Here is a 22,302-nt window from a genome sequence, read left to right on the forward strand (position 1 = left end):
ATCTGGATCTGATTTATCAGGCCATTCAGCGGCATCGATTGTCCATTAATTTATCGCCTGCCATTTGTGGTGGTGAGTGATCATGTCATTGCCTGTGTGTGCCGACAATTCAAGATGGCCGTTGCAGCTAATTAACCTCAGCCAACACACATAATGGCTACAGACATTGAGGGAAAATCTGATGTGATAGTTACTGTGAGTCGTTCACAACCTGACGGTGGACATTATTTATTTATTTGCTTTTACAGTATCGGGGAGGAGCGGAGGAAGGAAGATGGGCCACAGAGGGTGGCACAGTGAATGAGTCCAGCAGGATGGTTCGATACAACCCACCTCGCTCCGAGCCACTTCGGTCCACCGGGAATTTGCTGAGACCTACATGGCCCATCTGCACCTCGGTTAGTTCCACCAGAACCCCAATCTTTGGCCCCCTTCCTGCCTCGGGCTCAGGCTCGGACCTGTCATGGCGACCGTCTCCATGATCTTCCATCTGCCTGCATGGACCAAACTCTACAGAACAGCTCGGTTCCATGGGGAACATTAAATGTTTTGTGTCTGCCAGACCCGGTTCTGGAGAGCAGTCATCATCCATTGCTGTGGTCATTATTATCATCACGCTGCTAACTGGACCACACTGTTAACAGGACCATGCTGTTAGCAGAACCACACTGCTAGCAATGCCATGCTGGTGATGGGACTGCGCTGCTAACAGGACCACACTGCTAACAGAATCACATTGCTAACAGGACCATGCTGCTAATAGAACCACACTGCTAACAGTACCATGCTGCTAATAGGGCCACACTGCTGACAGTACCATGCTGCTAACAGGACCACACTGCTAAGAGAACCACACTACTAACAGAACCACTTTGCTAATAGGACCACACTGCTAACAGAATCACATTGCTAACAGGACCATGCTACTAACAGGACCACACTGTTAAAAGAACCTCACTGCTAAAAGAACAACTTTGCTAATAGGACCATGCTGCTAACAGAAACACACTGCTACCAGTGCCATGCTGCAAAGAAGACCACACTACTAACAGAACCACACTGCTAACAGAACCACTTTGCTAATAGGACCATGCTGCTAACAGTAATAGTGGTTTTATAACACTAATTTTATTTAAATTGTTGTTGTATATTGTTGCCCGTACTCTCTATGTTGTGTCTAAAACATTTCTCTCTTGAAAATTACTCCTCATGACTCAGTGAGACTAGCCTGTAGTTGAATAAAATGTAGCTTTGAATGATCTACTGTTTCTGACTGCAGTGTGATGATAGGAGCATCCACCCAGAACTTGTACACACACACACTGTCTCAGACACACAGTTCATGGTTACATTCTGTACATCTACACCCGTCTCTCTGACTCCAACACTGGTTTGACAGCTGCTGGCAGCGACGTCCCTGAGAGAGGACGCTTTTAACACGGGAGGTGTGTAATATTCATAAGGAGTGCTACACGCACGGTGTAAGGACATCGACGGGGGTGAGTTGGCGCACTGATCTGGCCTTTTAGCTGTGGTCGAATATAAAATTAATGCAAGTTGTGTCAGTGTCTCCTCTGCTCTTCATTCTGCTCCGTTGCTCACATGCAATGTGTTCCCAGGTTACAGCAGGAAGTGCATGAGAGCTTGTTTGTGCGCCACAGCAGGGTGCTGCAGTGGTAAGAGCCGAAGTTTTGGGTGTCCTTTGTTGGGATTTTGTTTCTGCTGAGCAACATTCTTGTGCTTGCACATGGTGGAGGGGAAGGGCATGGAGAGATTGGCTTGGCACATAAACAAAGTCCAGTCCTGTCTTTGCAAACTAATTTAGCTGTGATTATCTCAGGGCGTGCAGGCACACTTAAAGTTGCTCCTTTACTTCTCTTTAAAGCTAAAGTATAAAAGTTCACTTTATTGCCTATTTTTTGTAATAATTCCCTTTATGTTTAAAGAGCCCATTTACAAGTGAACCAGGGCTTGTAATCAGGAGCCACAATCGGTTCAGCTTTATTAAGCAGCTTTCCTAATATGCCGTCCTGCAAGTTGAAAGATTAAGGCGATGCAAGGGAGCCAAAACAAATAGTCCTGGTAGCTCAAACAGAGCATGAAGGACTTTGTGCTTTATTGAACCTTTTCACATGCTCATTTCAAGACCACACACGAAACAATGGCTGAGTGTGCACACATGTTGTCGACCTTGTTTCATTATTTTGTGCTAAATCTTCAAAGCGCAGGCGCACGTTGACCATCAGATGTACATCAGAGTCATCAGTTGAAGGAAAGAGCTGAAAGATGCTTTCAGATGTTTCTTTATGAGAAGTTCTTGTTAGAATAATTTGAAATATACCAGAATCTTTAAACTTAGAATGCAACCTATCAAAAATATATTTATATTTAGCCTATAAATGAGAAGTTATTTCATCTTTCGTTTGATTATTTTTGACACATTCCTGCAAAATCCCAAGTCATGTTTTACCCAAAGTCAGTGACTTAAAGTTACTACAGTAAAAATATTATTTCAAACAAGATTGCATTTTGGAAAATTGGCAGAGTGAAAATGGGTGGCTCCCAGAGATTTGTTGTTAATAAATAGGAAATGTGTTCAACTGAATATTTTTTTAGAAAAGGAAATCTGAACATTTCTTTAAAAGCTACTCAGATTAGAAGGTAAACATTTTCAAGACTCAAAAATATATGTCCAGTTACATTTGAGTGATTGCAAGAATCACCATGTTCTGGGTGACAGAATCTGTGGCATGTTTCAAGTGACTTTGCAGAGCTAGAAACTGAGCCGAACATAAACCTTTTACCACGAGCCATAGATCTAAACGAAAGAGCCAGAAGTCGCACATGATTTTTTTAAATTTTCATCAGATAAAATAACCATTAGGGGTTGTAAAGTTTTGCCTTTTGCAATATAAAAATGGACTTTTGCAAACATTGATTACAAACTTATCTGGTTTCAGGAAACAGCACAGCACAATGACTGTTTTGTTGAAGGTTTTTAATGATGTTGAAGCACTGGATGCTAAGGATTATTGTGCTGCACTTTTCTTAAACCTGCCTAAAGCTTTCAACACTGTGGACCATGACATCTTGTGTCAAAAGCTCTCAGAAATTAGTTTTTCACCTCACACCAATGGTTGTTTCACTAACTGTCTTTCAGATTGGAGACAATGTGTTCAACAAAACGGTACTTCCTCCAGTTATTTAACGATCAACAATGGTGTACCACAGGGCTCAGTCTCAGGACTCACCTTCTTTACAATCTACATAGGTAATGTGGGTCAGATCATCCCTGATGCATCCATACATTTCTATGCTGACGATACAGTTGTTTATGGTTGAGCAAAAACAGTTGCTAAGGTTTTCCAGCTTTTACAATCTGCTTTCAACAGCATCCAGTCAGACTTGTTCCGTCTCAAATTTGTCCTAAACACCAACAAAACCAAAGGGATGCTGTTTTCAAACAGGAAGTTGGTCCCAGCAGTTCTTCCTCTGATTTAATCCTCGGATGGTGCCCCAATATTCTCGCTGTATCGCGGTACAATGATAATAAAGCTTATTCTGATTCTGACTCTGATTCTATTGCGTTTGTCGGTTCCTACAAATATTTGGGTGTCTTGGTTGATTTGCATCTCTCTTTTAAGCTCCATGTGGAAAACTTGGTACAGAAACTGAAAGTTAAACGGGGTTTCTTTTTCAGAAACAGATCCTGTCTAACTCTAAATGCTAGGAAACAACTTGTAACTGTGACTTTCCTTCCCTCCATTGATTACGGTGACATTATTTACATGAACGCTCCTACAAGAACCCTGCAGATGTTGGACTCTGTCTATCACGACGCAATAAGATTCATAACTGGCTGTGATTATCGTACCCACCACTGCACCCAGTATTCACTAGTTAACTGGACATCATTAACTTCACACAGACTCTCTCACTGGTACATTTTCATCTTTAAATCACTTCTTGGTCTGCTGCCTTCATACATCTCCTCCTACATGTCTCTGTGTGAGTGCAGCTACAGCGTGCGCTCTCAGGACATTATTACCTGCAGTGTTCCCTCAGTGCAGACTGAACTAGGTAAAAGGACCTTCTCCTACTCCGCTCCTGTTTCCTGGAATATCTTGCAAAAAGATCTGAAGCTCTTGACCTTGACTTCCTGGCAAACTATTTTTAGCAACTATGTCTTATAACTAGAAGTTCAGATTTTCCCAGGCACTGTTTATGCATCGCAGCTTTCTTCCTCCCATCATAAAATCTAGTCGGTTTTGTCTGTTCGGTTGTATTTCATTTTTCACTCAGGTCCGTTGTCATCAAATGTAATCTATGATTTTGTGACTGGTCTGACTTTGTGTCCCATGCGCTGCACTCACACACTGTAGCTTGCTGTTGACTGACTGCACGTTCAGTTTTATTCTGAAGCTGAACAGATCTTAAATTCATGCTGTTGATGTTAAATTATGCGACAGCACAGCTTGTAAAACTTGCTGCTGTTTATCCCAGTGAGGGAACAAAGGTCAGAGGTCAAATGCCTGATCCTCTGCAGTCAGTGATATTGTTTGATTAAAAATTGTCCCAGTGATAAAAGAGGGATTTACTAACATTTCACTACATATTGTAAGTCACAGGAAAGCTCCATCATGTATTATTTTTTCAGTTGGTGAACATGTTCCTAATTTGAAGTTAATTTAATATTCTCTCCTCATTTTTGAATTCTTCTTTTTTGTCGTCCATGTTTTCTTGCTGCTCCTCGCTCTTTATTTTTCTCACTCCTTTTTGCTTCCTGACTGACACGCTTCTATTTTCTTGCTATTTCCCTTGTTCCCCTCCATCTCTCTGTAACTAATGGTCCTTCAACTCATCTCCAGCTGTCGTGGCGTTGGGACTAAATCACAACAATCAGGAGTTATTATCATCAGCATGTTGACTGATTGTGCCCGGATCAAATTAATAACAGGTCTGCTTCGCACACATTTATCATAATAAATGGCAATAAAGAGGTAATAAGTTACATCGCCCTGATTATTAAAACAGTGCTGGGCGGAAGATTAAACCTAAACTGTGATAATAAGAAGAATATACGTGGAAATTATGAGAGCATGAGGAGAAATGTCTTCCCAGCTCCTCCTTGTATGCTTCATTTCTTAAATTTACTGTTTGCTTCTTCCCTTTCTGATCAATTTAATTTACTGATCATCCACTGGATGTATCTGCTTTCCTCTAAACCGTATTCTCTCAAACTTTACTGCCCGTTGCTGAAGGCAGAAGGGTGATCATGTTTTTGCTCATGTCTCTGTGTGTGAATGTGTTTATGTGTCCGTCTGTTAGCAAAGTATCTTGAAAACTACTAGACAAATTTTAATGAAACATATAAAAAGTAATCAATGAATGTTTATCTACAACGGATTAACATTTCTGGTCAACCCAACCCAAAATGGCTGCCATGGCTAACTGATTGTCAAAACCCCCAAAATGGCTGTATCTCAATCAGTTTTACAAATAAGGACGTACAGTTTGGTGTGGTAGTAGCTGAGGCTGACACCAAACGTGTGTTCTGAGCACTAACAGAAGATTTAATAAAAGCTTGTCATTTACTACTTACAGTCAACACTGTGTCTGTTAACAAAATATCTAATGAACTAATAAGCAGGATTTAATTAAACTTTTAGAAAATGTTCACTGGATGTACGTTTACAACTTTTTAACTTTTGGAGGCATTCCAGTACAAGATGGCTGCCACAGTTGATCTGAACTCAACAACGCACAAATGGCTATAACTTAGCCAAATGTACAAATATTGAGCTAAGAGTTGATGTGGTAGTAGCTGAGCATCGTCCTAACACATATTTATTCATGGATATTTTTAAAGTTTGACCAAAACAGCTACAACTGTATCATTTCTCAAAATAGAAAAAGATTAGAAAGATCAGTCTTAGCCAGAAGTTACACTTGTTTTAGAATAGAATAGAATAGAATAGAATAGAATAGAATAGAATAGAATAGAATAGAATAGAATAACCATTATGGCTGGTCAAGTTTTCCCTCTTGCAATTAAAAACTGACTTTCACAAACAGGGGTGGCACGGTAGCTCAGGTGGTAGAACTACTGCCTCTCAACAAGAAGGTCCTCGGTTCAAATCCCAGTCCGGGGCCCATTCTGGGTGGAGTTTGCATGTTCTCTCCGTGCATGCATGGGTTTTCTCCGGGTACTCTGGTTTCCTCCCACAGACCAAAAACATGCATGTTAGGCTGATCGGTAACTCTAAATTGTCTCCAGGTGTGAGAGAGAGTGAATGGTTGTCTCCATGTGTCCCTGTGATGGACTACATGTCCAGGGTGTCCCCAACCTCTCACACAGTGACTGCTGGACATGGGCACCAGTGACCCAGAAAGGAAGATGCAGGAAAGATAATGGATGGATGGATGGATGGATGGATGGATGGATGGATGGATGGATGGATGGATGGATATCTTTGTTTAATCCCAGGAACCAAAGCTGCTGGGTGATATATACTTTAAGAAATCGTCATCCTTTCATCTCTCTGTTTAGTGTGTTTTTAATTTCTCATTAACCGTCTGAATTTAATCCGGTGTCCTTCCCACTCACCACCTCCTCTATCCTCCCTTTTCCAGACCGTTTGTCCTTCCCATTCTTTGCTCATTCTTCATCCTATTTGCAAAAATCCTCCCTCCTCCTTTTGTTTGTCTTCTCCACCTGTTATTTTTTCCCCTCATTTCCTCTTATTTGACATCCCTTCTGGCTTTACCTCCTCCTTTTATCCAGATCAGTGTGTGTCTGTGTGTGTGTGTGTGTGGGGGGGGGGGGGGGTTTACCCACCCTCTGTTTCCACCTCCATAAAAACTGGAGAGCCCTGTCCACTTGTGAGAGCAATGGGGAGGAGTGGGAGGGAGCTTGGAGAGTTTTAATGAGCCGATGCTCACACATGTGACAGAAGGGGTAAGTGATGGAGAATTAATATGTTTGATGGAGACAGACTCAGACCGTGTGCGTTTAAATGTGATGCTTTAGTTTATTTTGTAAAGTGTGTATGTTGCTGGCTCCTACCCTGTGAGACTTCTCTGACTCACCAAGCAGAGACTATTTTAACTTGTGCAATCAATATGAGCGGATATGCATAGTGTGTGTGTGTGTGTGTGTGTGTGTGTGTGTGTGTGTTACACTAATGGATGGATCAGCTCTTAATGTTCTCAACCACACTGTGGACTAACAAGACTATTTAATCACCCCCTCTCATCCCCTGCCTCCTCCTTTTTGTTTTTGCTCAGTGTACAATTAAGGTTAGACAACAATGATTGTGCAATACATTACTTCTGTGTATGTGAGGGTGTGGTGTATGTGATGGTGTGTGTGTGTGCGTGTGTGTGACCATTAGCCTCGCATTAGTCAGTGTCCAGCCTGCTGCCACCTCCTACACCTGTCGGCTTGTTATGGAGTGCAGAAACGGACAGAGGTGGCACAAATCTAACATACACTCTTACCTGCTGCTCCCAAACACACACACACACACACACACACACACACCCTTGTTAAACTTGGGCTGCCTTACACTCGCTAACATCCCCTAACTTCTCCTGTCACCACTAATTGCCTGACTGTGGCCATTATCTTCGCTTTCATGTTTATCAGTGAGACTTGAGTCATCCTCTCCTCCTAACGAGGTTTAGAAATGGAAACTCACAAATTATTCTTTTTCTTAAGGAAAGGAGTTGGACTTGGCAAACTTTGAAGACCAGACCTGTGGTCTACCTGTAATTGGGGGGTGCGTGACAGCTCATCTTTGAGGCGTGTGAATGTGTGTGTGCCTTTAATGAGTACAGGGCCACGAGGTGCCCAAAGGCAAGGTCCCTCAACGGGGTCAGACTCAAGGACGACTGATGCTGAGCCACACATCCACCTGCAGCTCACACACACTTAAAGCAAGCTGGATCCCCAGTGATCCACCATCATGAAACAATGGGAGAAATCAACATGGCTTGTGTGCTTTCTCTCCTGTGTGTCTCCTCTCTCTGTTTCATGCACGCACACGCGCCATCACACACAGTGAAACACCCTCTATTCGTCCCCAAACGGACCAGATTCACGCTCCACTAGCAAAGACTCTCAGAGTGTAGGTTATTAATGAGAGCATGTCCTAACAACATTAGAGAGCTGCTGCTGCATGGAGGAGACGAGCGGAGAGGAGGAGAGGAGGAGAGGAGAGAAACGCTAGAGAAAAAAGAAGAGAGACAAGTAGCCAAAGCAAAGGGACTAGATATAAAACAAAATTATTCACAAAGTGAATGTGTCTCCAACAACATTTTACTGAGATTCAATAAAATCAGAAGTTAAAACAGGGGTCCACGTCCATGATGTTTTATAGTAACAAGTAAACAAATAGTTTTTGTTGTCTTGTCTCACCCTCCTCAGACTGATCTGGTTGAACGAGCTCCACTGCATGCATTGAAATTTCTAACAATTCTTGCAGTGTTTTAGTATTAACAGTCTAAGGTCCTGTTTACACGACAACAATCCAGTGAAAACATTTTTTTTTTTCCCCATTTCTATGTACACATTTCTATGAAAATATTTTAATTACAATTTCTGATTACACAGCAACGATAGACGTGGAAATGGTGTAATTCCTCCGCCACGCCACTAGTTGGTGTTATGTTCTTTGAAACTAAGTGTGCATGCGTAAAAAAACCCAAAAAAACACAATTTTCGATGATTTAAGTAAAGAGGTAGAAAATGAGCACTGTGTTGGAGAGCTGGAGTTAGATATATCAGACTCAGAAGCACAAACAATGCTCTGGTATCCGCCATAGTGGATAGTTTCTTCTTCAGTGGATTGTAGGAAAACGTTTTGCGTCATACTGCGCATGCGCCAGGGATTCCCTGACAGAAAAGATTTATTTATTTATTTATTTTTTTACACAATAACGGACACCGGGACGTTTCTCAAATTATGCCGTTGTCAGAGAAAACATTCTCTATTTTCGTGTAAATGAACAGTATAAACACAACGAAACTCTTCCATTTTCACCAGAAATTGTTTTCGTGTAAACAGGGCCTAATAAGTGATATAATTGTTTGAATCTGAGGTCCTTTATTTCCAGCACCAGGGGAGATTCTAGAATGTGACCTTCGGGGGTGCTCAGCCCCCAGTACTGACAATTATGGAAGCAAATGAGTCTCAGTTTTCAAATTAAAATGGATTAATAGAAATGCCTTTTCATTTTCAAAATAAAGCTGCATGTTTTGACTCGTAAATAAAATTAAAAAATAAATCATCCAGACTGCATTTTCATTTTCGTATTCAAGACTGCTCAATTTGTAAATTAATTAAAATGATAAATAAAATGACGTTTAACGTTTAATTTTCAACACATGTCCCTGTAAAACGAGACCAAAATTCACTTTGAAATGTCAAATTCGAAAATTAAAATGAATTAGCAGAAATGCTTTTTCATTTCAAAGTCAAAGCTGCATTTTTTGACTCATAAATGAAATTGCTAATAGATCATCCAAACTGTGTTTTCATTTTCATCTCAACACTGATCATTTTGTGACACAACTACAGAGAAAACTAAGAGGAAACTGCTTTTTCATTTTCACTCACCGCCCCCGCAAAGTGTTCCATATTTTGAAAATGAAAAGCATTTCTATTAATCCATTTTAATTTGGCAATTGAGACACTTTCGCTTCCATAGACAACGGCTCCTGGCACTGGCATCAGAAGAGTTAGTAAAGTTGGGGGTGGGGGACACTAGTGGGAAATTTTTGAATAAAGTAGATGCCATTTACTGCATTCTGGTGTATTTTAACGGGTTGTTAAGCGTCTACGTTTACATAAGTAAACACTTGATTCTCTGGGCAGCACGTCTCATCCCCAAAATGTCCCCCGGGCGCTTTCAATAGCTGCCCACTGCACCAACTTGTGGTGGATGGGTTAAATGCAGAGACTAATTTCGCCATTGTATGGAAACATACAGTGCTGACATTGTGATGACATTATTATTATTATTATTCAATAACTATTTTGGAGAGTAACAAGACGCAGCGCTAAGCTAGTGGCACGCAACACAGACGCACTAGCTAAGATGATACAGACGTAGCGCTTCACTTTTCATTACACAACCTAATAAATGCTTTGTACAAAATCAGTTTAGTGTTAACTGATCATAACAAACAAAGACTAAACTTATGCAACCAGAAGTTGCAACATATAGCTACATTTAAAACACGCAAAAAGAAGCACAACTAGCTTTAAACATTAACCTGTAATTTAACCATAAAGCATGTAATTATGACAAAAAATGGAGGATTTCCCTGCAGTTACCTTCGTGCAGATGAACATGTGGTACTTCCTGTTTATCACTGTTGTATTCAGCTGTTCATGAGGTCGGCCATTGGCCTTTATCATCTTTTGCAATTTTTCCAAACTCTGTTTAGGATTTGAAAATGGAATAAACTGTATTACACCTTCTGAACACTCAGGCTAACTCTGCCTGAATTACATGTCCTCCAATGACAACATTTAACTTTTTTTTTTCCTGACGATTTTTCACAAAATCCCTACGACCGCAAAGGGTTTGAAATGCAAAACTCCAACAATGTTGTTGGAGGAAAAGGGGGTGGAGCTCCTGCAGGTAAGGGGGCGTTCACTTAGAGACAAATTGAGGTAGATGATTGGTCAGTTGCTGACAAACCTACTGGGTTGATTGACAGATGGCGTTGAGGATCCGACTTGTGCAAAAAAATTATAGATTTTACTGGCCTGTTTAAGAGTGTCATCATTTATTCCATATTTATTCAAAATTATTCAATATTTTGGTGACTCTAAGGTTTGAGAACTGAGTTTTCTTACAAAATCATAATGATGTTTTTTTTATTTTTCAGGGGTACTGAGTTAAAAGTTAACTCAGCACTTTTTCCAGACGAAAGCGGCTAAAATCACCACTGTTCAGCACTCTAAGTACATTTTGTTGCTAAAATCGATGTAGTTTAAAATGTTCTGGAGAGTTTAAATGAAAAGAAAAGGAAGAAATTCAAATGGATGATGAATTTGAAGAAAAACAGCAATATGAAGTAAAAGAAAAGAAAATTAAAAAAGAAAGAACTGAGTAAAATAAAGCGTAAAACTAACAAGGGGAGGACAGAAAGAGCTGGAAGAGAAGAAGGACAAAATAAGTAGGAGAAGGAGGGAAGAAAGGTCGTTTGGGCGAAACGGAAAAGAATGGAGTGGATGTAAAATAGAAGGATGCAGAAGCAGTGCAGCAACATCTCTGAAAAGGTGTTGAGAGTGCATAAAATGTATTTCTTGAGGCATTTTACATAGATGCCCACTGCGCCACCTGGCACCATGTATGGGAACATGCAGTGATGACAATCAGACTTCCCTTCCCTTAATGGATACCAGCTGATAAAGTCCCAGAGTTCTGAGGCCCACTGGGAGGACAGTGCCATCTAGTGTTTCATGTCCACCTTTCTGTGCAAAACTTTTCAGACTGCAGCTCTTTGTCGCACCCCTGTTCAATTACACACCAACTAACATGAACAAACATCCTCCTCCCCGATGCTTCACACCCAATCGGCTGCTCATGGTCCCCCAGCGCATGCATCATTATGGATGCAACATGCCCAGTCACACAAACTGAGTGCAAAACCATACCACTGATAGCCAGTCTCATGAGCCTTGTCCCGTGTGTGTTCCTGGGTGTGAGTGTGCTTTCTCTGCTTGGCTTTTATTGTGCGAGTGATCTGGAGAGCATTGTAGGATCAGAGTGATAAGTCCCTGGCATCTCATCATCCTCCATGTTTCTTTTAGTGGCTGAGGAGATGGAATAAACTGTGGAGAGAGGGGAAAAGAAGTTGAAATGGTGGCGACCATTGGTGTTAGAAGCATTTATAAAGTGGAGGTGGGGAGTCTGGGGTCCATCCATCCATCCATCCATCCATCCATCCATTTTCTTCCGCTTATCGGGGGTCGGGTCGTGGGGGTAGCAGCCTAAGTAGGGTGGCCCAGACTTCCCTCTCCCCAGCCACTTGGTCCAGCTCCTCCGGGGGAATCTGGGGTCTGGGGTTCTCCCCCAGAAAATTTTGAATAAAGTAGATGTAATTTCCTGCATTCTGGTGTATTTTAACAGATTTTTAAACATCTACATTTATCCACATTTGTAAACACTTGATTCAACAACTATTTTAGAGAGTGCAATACGACAAAAAGTAGCCTGACCAACAGCTCTCCCTGTGTGAATAGAGGACATTCCGCTTCTCTCACACATTCTAACACAACACCCGCCCCCACCCACGACAAATACTAGCACTAACGTAGCACCAAGCTAGTAACACACAACACAGACGTGCTAACTAAGATTTGGACACTGTCTATCATGGTGCGCTAAGATGCATAACTGGCTGAAACTATCGTACCCATCACTGCACCCTGTATTCACTGGTTAACTGGTTATCATTAACTTCATGCAGACTCTCTCACTGGTACATTTTCATCTTTAAATCACTTCTTGGTCTGTTGCCTTCATACATCTCCTCCCACATGTCTCTGTGTGAGTGCAGTTACAGCGTGCGCTTTTAGGACATTATTACCTGCAGTGTTCCCTCAGTGAGGACTGAACTAGGCAAAAGGTCCTTCTCCTACTCCGCTCCTGTTTTCTGGAATATCTTGCAAAAAGATCTGAAGCTCTCGACCTTGACCTCTCTAAGTGCCTTTAAGAATCTGTTACATTCATGGCAAAAACCAACACAAGCATGTTCCTGTTTTTAGTTTTCTAAATCGCCTTACAACCTAGCTGTTCTTATTTCATTTTTATACCATTTTCTTTCACTTGTTTTTCTCAATGTGTATGCTTTATTTATGATTGTCTATTGTTGTCGTTGTTGTCCACTGTTGTCATCACTCTTTGTTAAAATCAGGTCTTTCTTGTAAATGAGTCCCCGAGGCTCAATGGTATTAATTGGTATAAATAAAGGTTGAATGAAAAAAGATGCTACAGATGTAGCGCTCCACTTCTCTCGTGCATCCTAACCCCCCACTCCAATAAACAACTGCCTGCATTAAAGTAGCGCTAAGTTAGTGTGCAACAGAGGTGTCTCCCCCTCCCGTCGACAAAAAAAAACTTTGACCCCTTCACAAATTATTACCGCGACACCTATGGCTCCTATAAATGTGATGGGGACATGTCCCCTTCACATATAATTGTTGTAACGCCTATGGTGGCGACAGATGGAGGGAGAGGTGGGTGTATGAAGGGGTTATATAGTAGAAGACAACAGGAAGAAGTGACGGTGGGGGGATGGTGATGAAAGATGTAAGTAACGAGAGGAAGGAGTGGAGATTTAAAGGTCTGCTGAACTAAAAGCATTTAAGAAACTAGAGTCATGTCCCACTCCACCTCGCCACCCACACACCACCTCCAGTAAGAGGATACATAAACCAACTTCTTACTGCGTGTGAAGCCTGTGTGTGTTTGTGTGTGTGCTGGGGTTATCAAGAGAAGTGAGAAAGTGATAATTGAATAATGACAGTCAGGCCTCTGATGGATTACCTGTCACTCTTCGATCTTCTCTCTCTCCATCACTGTCATCCTTCTCTTCTATGCCGCTGTCGCCCCACAACCTCTGGGCGAATCGTGTCCCATCCGCACCACCACTGGTGTCGACGTAAATAAAGACACCCGCAGAGTTGCCAAAGATTGTCATCTTGTTTGTCCGAGTCTGCATGAATTCACACAAACACGCATCAGGGAGAAGCTGGAGCTCCTGTAAGTAAAGAAGCAGAAACGTCTTGGAATAAAAGTGTAATTTAGACCTTTTTCCACACGTTTTCAGTCCAAATAAAGGTTTAAAAAATCAGCTGGACTTCTATTCTGAAGCTGAAGACGTTTCGCTTCCCGTCTGAGAGGCTTTATCAATTCAAAGCCACAACAAGATATAAGATTATGCCCTTTAGAAAACGGTTTAGATGTTGGTGGAAACTTTAAGACCAGAAATGAGTTTTCACTTCAAAATGACACAGACTGCTTGAGCTACACAAATAGAGCTAAAATAATTGAGAAACTAACTTCTTGAGCGTGCTCTTTTGTGAGGCAGACTTTTGAACCATTAAGGAGCTGTTCACACCTGTTGTTAAAATGAGTTCTTAAATACATTGGATTTAAATAGCACTAACTACAGATTTAATGACCTCATCGTGTTGTAAAAACAGTTTTCCTCAAACCATCTTCAGAGGTGGTCCAGCCCCTTTTGTCCACACACATTTGTCAATCCATCCTGGGCCCCGCAGCAGAACCTCCTACTAAACTAACGTGACCCCTCACAACAGCAGATTTATTACCTGGACGTCTGAGCGTAACAAAAAGTCTGCTCAGCTGCCAGGTGATTAACGATAATCAGAGTGGATTACAGGGCACTGTATGGGTGAATTTCTCTTCAGTTTAATACTTTTGGTTTTGTTAAAAGCTGTTTGGACCCACTGTAGTCGCTGTTAGCTACTTTGTGTTGCGTTAATCACACGACAACAATCTGAGCAGTGTGTTGACACCGACAACATAATGCCCCCAAAAGTTTTCTGTTAAAACCTTCTGCCTTTACTCTGACACAGTTAGGCCCAGAGGTGGAAACAGTACTGAAAATTTGTACTCAAAGTACTGGTGTTATAAAAAATACTTACATAAAAGTACAAAGTACTCTTCTCAAAAACTTCTGAGTATTAATTGCTTTTTAACCAGGAGCTCCATGGTGTCTGTAGCACCAGCAAGATGACCATCAAGCTCTGAACTTTGCAGCCTTCTGGTTTGAATATTAATTCAAATTGCGGCCGTACTCAGTAACGACTTCTGATTTTAAAAGTAAAGTAGATTACATGGTCTAAATTGTACTTAAGTATGAGTAAAATTACACACTTGAAAAAAAATATTCATAAAAGTACAAGTACCCCCAAAATCTACTTAATTACAGTAATGTGAGTATTTGTAATTCGTTATTTCCACCCCTGGTTGGGCCTAATAAAAGTTAAACATAAATTCTTCCAAGGTGGCTCTGAGCTGTGTTAAAATAAAAATATACTTCAGATGTGAGAAGTACTTTTACAGAAACACAGGCAGATCTGCTCTGTCACTGATCTTTGTGATGCGATGAGAATCCTCACGCAGAGCAGGTATCCAATCAGAAACACATTTTGAGGTAAGCTACTCGTTAATCGACAAGTGTGAACACATTGTCAGAGTTGACTACTTGCTCTCAAATAAACTGGTTACCAACAAGACTGAACAGCCTCTCCGAAGGATTCAAATAGGCAAGTGATGTGCTCAAGGGCGAGAGGCGAAGATATCCAAAGTTTTACTAAAAACAAAAGGTTGGCATGGCAGGGGATGGTACAGTACCTAAACAATGTGAGTAAAACTAAACAACCTAAAGTGAACAACAACAAAACGAAGGAGCATGGACTGAATCCATAACTGAATGATTCAGAAATCAGAAAACACATCAGGTGTGTTGACCAGATGTGAGAGAAGCCATACAACTTCTTTCTTCTTCATCTTTCGACTGCTCTTTCATTCTTCAGGGGTCCCCACAGTGAACTAGCTTACATGACTTGGTGATTGTTTTTACTCCAGATGTCCTTCCTGACTCAATCACAGACCACCGAGCTACCACAGCCCTCTGTGTGGAGCAGAGAGCTGATATCTAGTGTGCCTGGGGGGGCAGACGGTGGGGGTTAAGTGCCTTGCTCAAGGGCGCAGAGTGGGACAAATGAGGGTGGAGGCAGGTGTGGATGTTTCACCTTTTCCACCCACATTTTGATGTTGTCAGTACAGGGAATCAAACCAGCGCCCTCGAGAGAAGCCATGAAACTACTTAAACCAAAAAACATAACCATGACACTCGTCTGTTCTTGCACGCACATTTCTTCTTTGCAAACATTATTGCTAAATAAACCTTTGAGTTGTTCACTTGAAACAGTTTTAAAGCAACAAGCTAACTGTTATTGTCGGCTAGTTTGTTAGCCTGTTAGCTAATTCCTCTTCAATTTACCTCATTTAAGCTGTGTAGTGAACTAAGCCTCAGGTCAAATCTGGCCTTGAGGGCCTTCCTGGGACAAGAACTGTATTTCATTGATTTGAGTCCAGAAACACAAGATTAAGTTCATCCAGAGACTTTCTAAGTGTGTCCTGCACTGATCAATTGAAAGAACACTCTCTCTTTATTATCATTACTATTTTACAAATGTTTGATAATCAAAGTGTGTTTAGTTCAAACCATTTTTAAATGTTGAAGTGAACTAATCATTTTTAATCAACTGTGAAACAGTATTAGTGATTTTTAATCCTCATTCAAAGTAGAAATCAAATTGGAATGTGTTACGGAGTAATTCATGCATTTTCTGATCTTCTGTCTGAAATGAGCAAGTTGTGATGTTGGTCAAAGGTCGAAGACAAGTTGTTGGAACGAACTGTCATGTTTTTATATCCTCTCAAACGTAAACAGAGAAGCTGGCACCTGTTTTCCCCCCAAATCGTCCAAACATTTCTCTCGTCTGTCTATAAAACATTTTCAATCTGTTCCAAAACATTTTCTGTTTTTCTGACTTCTAGTGACCTCTTACGTCACAAAAACACACCCCTGTCTGGTCGATTTGACCAATCAGGAACCTCCCAAATGAACCGGAAATAGAACTCTTTAAATGTCGGCACTTCCTAGTTCAAACCAGTTTTTGCAGAGTGCAGCTCCAGTCGAGTGCAGTCGAGTTCAGTTCTGTGAGCAGAACCGAACGGAAGAAGTGCTGGGGAGAACAGAAGTCCAGACATGATCCAGAGCTCTTCCGAGTCTTGTGGGAATTATGCAATCTTCCACATCTGAGTAGAACTTCTGAAGGACTCCACTCATGTGAGTCCACTCGTGAGGTGAACTGTTGTTGATGAAGTCCCGCCACCACTCCGGACGGTTCTCTGCCATCCTACGGAGAGGCTGGACCGGTAGCGTTAACTGGAACTCCGTATCCGCTGATTCATCGTCAGAGAGGTAATGAGTCGAGTTTACTACCGAGCGTACCGAGGAAAGCTGGGTTCGAATGGAGGGTGCCGTTCTGTTCAACACTTTCACTCACACACCATCTCCCTCCCTCTAAACTTCATCTTTCCATCTTTAACTCTTCTATCTGCTAGAAATCATTCCAGATATTTTTAGAAATGTCTGTTGTATAGCTTGAAGTGAAGAAAACCATCACCGTATGGTTTTCTAATTGTAAACTGATTAATTAACCTGTTGTTATTTTCAATTTTGCCAAATTAATGTAAATGTGTGATGTGTTTAAATCGTTTTAAAATAAATGACCCACTGTTGTTGGTGAGTCAAAGATAAACACGTTTCCGTCCACATTTAATTAAATTCAATGCACGAAATTATTCAGTCCAGAAAAATGAATGAATCCGTTTAATTTATGAATATATCACAGAATATGTTCATCTACAGCTGCAAACTTGTCAGTCTAAGGAAAATTAGTGGCCTAGAATCAGCCAAAGGGCTCATTTTATTCCTATACCTCGGAAAATACATGTTTCTGAAGGAAAGATTGGGCTTTAATTCTCTCAAAGCTACATGACAGCGTTAGCCTCTGGTATCAGATAAATCCCTGAATGCAAATATCAGCTGAAGTTTACTCAGTGGTCAGCTGAGAGTGATGCTACATAAAGCAGACCCTGAATTCTTTCACAAAGCTCTTCTAGTATCTTTGTTCGATAGTCAGTTTCCTGTTCACACACAGTTTTACATTTTACTTTTCTACTTCTAACAAAAACTAAACAAAAAGTTACATTTCACGTGATTGAACTTTGATAGATTACAAGCTCATAAAATTGTATTTTTGCTCCAAGTCAAAGAAACAGAGTACGTTTTGATGCTGCAGGCCTCTAATAGCCCTGCTGGGTGATTTAGCTCTCATCAGCACTCTTGCCAGTTCAGTGAAAGTTCTGACACTATAGACGCACAGCCTTTGCTCGAGAACTGAAAAACAATACAGCACTGTTGGAAAATGGGTTTTTTTAAAGCAAGGAGGCAGATAATTGAGTAAAAAGTTGTTATTTCAGCTAAAAGGGTAAAGTTGAATGAGTCCTCTCATACAGCTGCTGAACAGAGCAGTCTTGTGAAAAGGTGAATTAGTCATTTGAAAAGCCATGCTGCGTGTCGTTAGCTTGTTAGATCATTCATGTGTGCATAAAAATAAAAAAAAATCACTGTAATGCAACTTTGATTGATGATATGTGCTGCTGATTATCTGTGCTGCTGATATCGTGCTGCTGATTATTTCATGCTGCTGTGTTCATCCGTACTCATCCACCCACAAATACTCATGTTTGTGCTGCTATATCTTAGTTTATATCTTACATCCTTATTTACTGTTTCTTTTTACACTTTACATTTTTGCTGTTGTTGCATGTAACTGGGAACCTGTGTACATCATTTTGTTCCACCTTTTGTACCACATGTGATGAGAATGACAATAAAGACACTTGAATTGACATTGACCTTGACCTTGACTTGACTTGATATCCAGCATGTTCACATTCTGAGCCAAAGTGTATTAGGACTATCATTTCATGTGTGCATTATTGAGATAAAAATTCATGGTTGCTGTTTGGTTGCAATTACACTTTTCAATGAGGGCTACTTCTGTGTCCTTTATTTCTAGTTTTTAAAACCGTTTTGTGTCTAAATGAATCAGTAAATTACTAATAATCATTGTTCTTCACTATAGGACGGGAGTGAGAGTCAGGCTACTGAATACATGATTTAACTTTTTTGCGATTTTGCTGCCTGGATGGTTGAGTTTCAGGCTGTTTCTGTGAGTAGAGAGAGAGAGAGAGAGAGAGAGTCAGGGTTGCTTTATTTGTCATACGCACCACATGTGGTACATGAGGTGGAACAAAATTGTGTACACAGGGACCCAGTTACATCCAACAAAAGTATAAAATGTAAAAGAAAAACAGTAATAAGATCTAAGATATGAACTAAGAAAAACGTTAAACTAAAAATACACGAAGCACTAGCAGAACAAAAACAATTTGCTGAACAGCAGCACAAACATGAGTCTGTGTGAACAGATGAGCACGAATGAACACATTAACATTGAAACAGATCAGCAGCAACATGAAACAGATCAGCAGCAACATGATGTGATTTTTCACAGTGATTATTCTGGTTAGAGATTCATGAGTCTAACAGCCTCAGGGTAGAAGCTGTTCCTCAGTCTAGTGGTTCTACACTTAATGCTCCTCAACCTCCTTCCTGAGGGGAGTGGGGCAAAAAGTGTGAGTGCTGGGTGAGTGGGGTCCTTCGTGATGCAGGTGGCCCTCTTCCTGAATCTGGAGGGGTAGATGTCTGTGATGGAGGGGAGACTGACTCCAACAGTCTTCTGTGCAGCCTTCACCACTCTCTGCAAAGCTTTTCTTTCTGCAGCTGTGCAGCCTCCATGCCACACGTTGATGCTGGGGCACAGGATGCTCTCTCTGGTAACCAGGACAGCGGACTTCTTGTTGTACATTTATTGAAATATACACATTAGAGAAATTTAGAAATGTTCAATATGTTTGAAAATCTAAATAAATTGATGATTACATTGTCCTAACCAGTGTATTTTGGTTTCAAAGCACAGCATACCCACTACAAAACTGTAGAGTACACCACTCATAGGACTGTACTGAGGCAGTGTTTTGTGTTTTTGTTGCATTACAGCAGAACGAGCAGCAAGAAATCCAAGCCCTGATGGCGATTACAGCATTTTGCTGCAGTGCAGTTCAGTGTACAGACTGCTCATCACTAAATGGGACTTTTCCATCATGAGCAGGCTTTTTCTGTGGGATTAAAGTTGTAAATGAGGTGAAGCGAAGCCAGGAGAGGCTTTGAGTATCTCTTTCTTTACAGGAACCCCTGACGATGACTGAATATCCCTGATCCACTTGTCCAACACACTGCACCACATTCCTCATTGCATTTCATTTCCTATCGTGTCAAATGTGTCAGTTGAAGAAGTCACCATGAAAGAGAAGGGTTTCATCATTATTTATTTAGTTGGTTAAAAAAGAAAGTTTGCAGCTCTACATATTCAGAGGACTATTTACATCTGGTTCTAAGCAATAGGATATGAGTATCAAAAACAAACAGCACCAACGGTCCAAACCCAAGTTAAATTCAGAGATTAGTAACACACACATGGTTTGCTTTTAAAGCTAAAACCTGCAGCTGTATGTTTTCTACGAGCTGTGGATGTTTCCTGCGTGGATGTTCAAGAAGCACAGCAGGATGAGGAGAACTTCATCCAGCTTTCAGTTCAGATCTGAGCTTGGCGGAGGAAATGACATAAAAAGTGCAGATTTATAGACTAATCTGCCTTTTACAGTACGTGATTCAGTGGGTCAAGTCTGGCTCATCTGGTTGATTTATTGTAATCATACAACTACACTGTCTTTAACCTGTTAAAAAGTTAATGATTGTTATACATTCATAAACAAATGAAGCTGAATATCTTCTGGCAAGACTCGAACATCCTCCTGTTCGTCACAATTTTTGTTTTTTACTATTAAAAGTCTTCCTATTTTTGCACAGTCGGTGAATAAAACAGACGTTTCTGTGGATAAAAGCAGAGTATTTTGGCGCGCTGGGGAATCTGAGCGATGCAAACAGAAGTGAAAATCCAATTTGTCCACAAGACCCATTCAGGGAATCGTAGTCTTGATGTTCTTTCTACAAACAACGTGAATGTTGCAGTGAATGTTGCAGTACTGCATGGGCCGGGTCACCGAACCAGACGTGAGAAAGCAGTGATCCAAAGTAGTGAGCAATACAAGCCATGGGAAAGTGACTATCAATACATCCAACACACACTTTGTCTCTGTCACACACTAACAGTATAACATGCCAGAAAGCCAATTAGGGCAATAATGGCTGTGGGAAAGTCACACACACTCTCTCTCCCTCACACACACACACACACACACACACACATTTACAGTAACTGAGACTCCTAATGTTAAAGTTAATAGCACCCAGTTGTTCAGTGCCAGAGACAGACCCTGGTGGAGGAAGCTGAAATGTCCCAGCAGACAAACAGATTCAGAACAGGAACTTTTATGGTGTGCAAATGGGTTTTGAGATGATGGAAGAACATCTGAGGAAGAATTAATGTTTAAAATATCAAAATAAAAATAAATGCTATGTAAATAAGCAAAATGTGACAGTTAATAATAACCTCATCTTCTCTTCTACTGTCTAGTTATATTTCTGAGACTTTAGTCCGGATTTATTAAACATATCGTGGACATTTTAATAACTGATTAGCTGCTCTTAGCGTTGTTCTTTTCCTGCCAGGCAGCATGTTGGACAACATGGTAAGAGGGCAAGGAAACAATACAAGATATTGGTTGTAAGATGCAGGGAGGACACAGAAATGAAAAGCGAAGCGAAAGGAGACAGAGATAGTGAGCCGGAGGACCCAGATGGCAGGGAGGGACGGCAGAACGCAAGGACGGGGACAGCAGGATGGGGTGGAAGTTGGTGCGCTGGATCTCTCCCCCTCTTCCATCAGCAGAAGCCTGTTGGTGGTGAAAAGCAATAATGAGAGCAGCTGCACTGGACACACACACACACACAAGCAGAAAACACTTCTGTAGCCACTCTGCGCCCACCCTTCATCAGTAAATCCACATAAACACAACTGTTCACAACATAGTGAAAAAGGTGGATGTTGTCACGCTCACCCTCGCACTCGAAGGCCTGCAGCATGGTGGTGTAGGTGGGGCCCAGCCAGGATGTGTAACTACCCAGAACTCTCTGCAGGAGGTAGGTGGCATCGCTGAAGAGCAGATCGGATTGGCCATAGCCTGCTGAGCTGAACAGGCTGAAGCCCTCTGTGCTGTTGCCAAACGCATTCTGCAGGAGAGAGGGTGTCACAGCATTTAGGGCATGAGGGCAAGAAAGAGCGTGCATTGGCGTGTTCTGTACGTCCATATGTCTATGAGATTGTGTGCTTTTGCAGCCACCGACGAGGATTCAGCTTAGGATGTATCAGTCCTTCACTTAAATCTTTTAAAAAAACAACAGACGGCTCTTAGAGATACACACACAGTGAGCAGATACACACACAGTGAGCAGATACACACAAAGTAAACAGATACACATACAGTGATCAGATACACATACAGTGAACATATACACATACAGTGAACAGATAAACATACAGTGAACAGACACACATACTGTGAACAGATAAACATACAGTGAACAGACAC

The 22,302-nt window shown here is 41.2% G+C and overlaps 1 protein-coding gene across 1 annotated transcript in view; it reads right to left on the reverse strand.

The window, feature by feature from the left end:
• Positions 1–21,555: 21,555 nt before the first annotated feature.
• LOC119427195 (otolith matrix protein) overlaps positions 21,556–22,302 on the reverse strand; it is a 14,096-nt gene continuing 13,349 nt past the window's right edge. The window contains exons 7-8 of the mRNA XM_037694775.1: positions 21,772–22,040; positions 21,556–21,606 (exon numbers count right to left, since the gene is read on the reverse strand). Coding sequence (XP_037550703.1) covers positions 21,596–21,606; positions 21,772–22,040 — 280 coding nt within the window. The 3' untranslated portion in view covers positions 21,556–21,595. The remainder of the gene's footprint in view (positions 21,607–21,771; positions 22,041–22,302) is intronic.

This window comes from Nematolebias whitei, chromosome 21, assembly GCF_014905685.2.
Source record: "Nematolebias whitei isolate Nwh7 chromosome 21, NemWhi1, whole genome shotgun sequence".
In the NCBI taxonomy this organism is placed as follows: domain Eukaryota; kingdom Metazoa; phylum Chordata; class Actinopteri; order Cyprinodontiformes; family Rivulidae; genus Nematolebias; species Nematolebias whitei.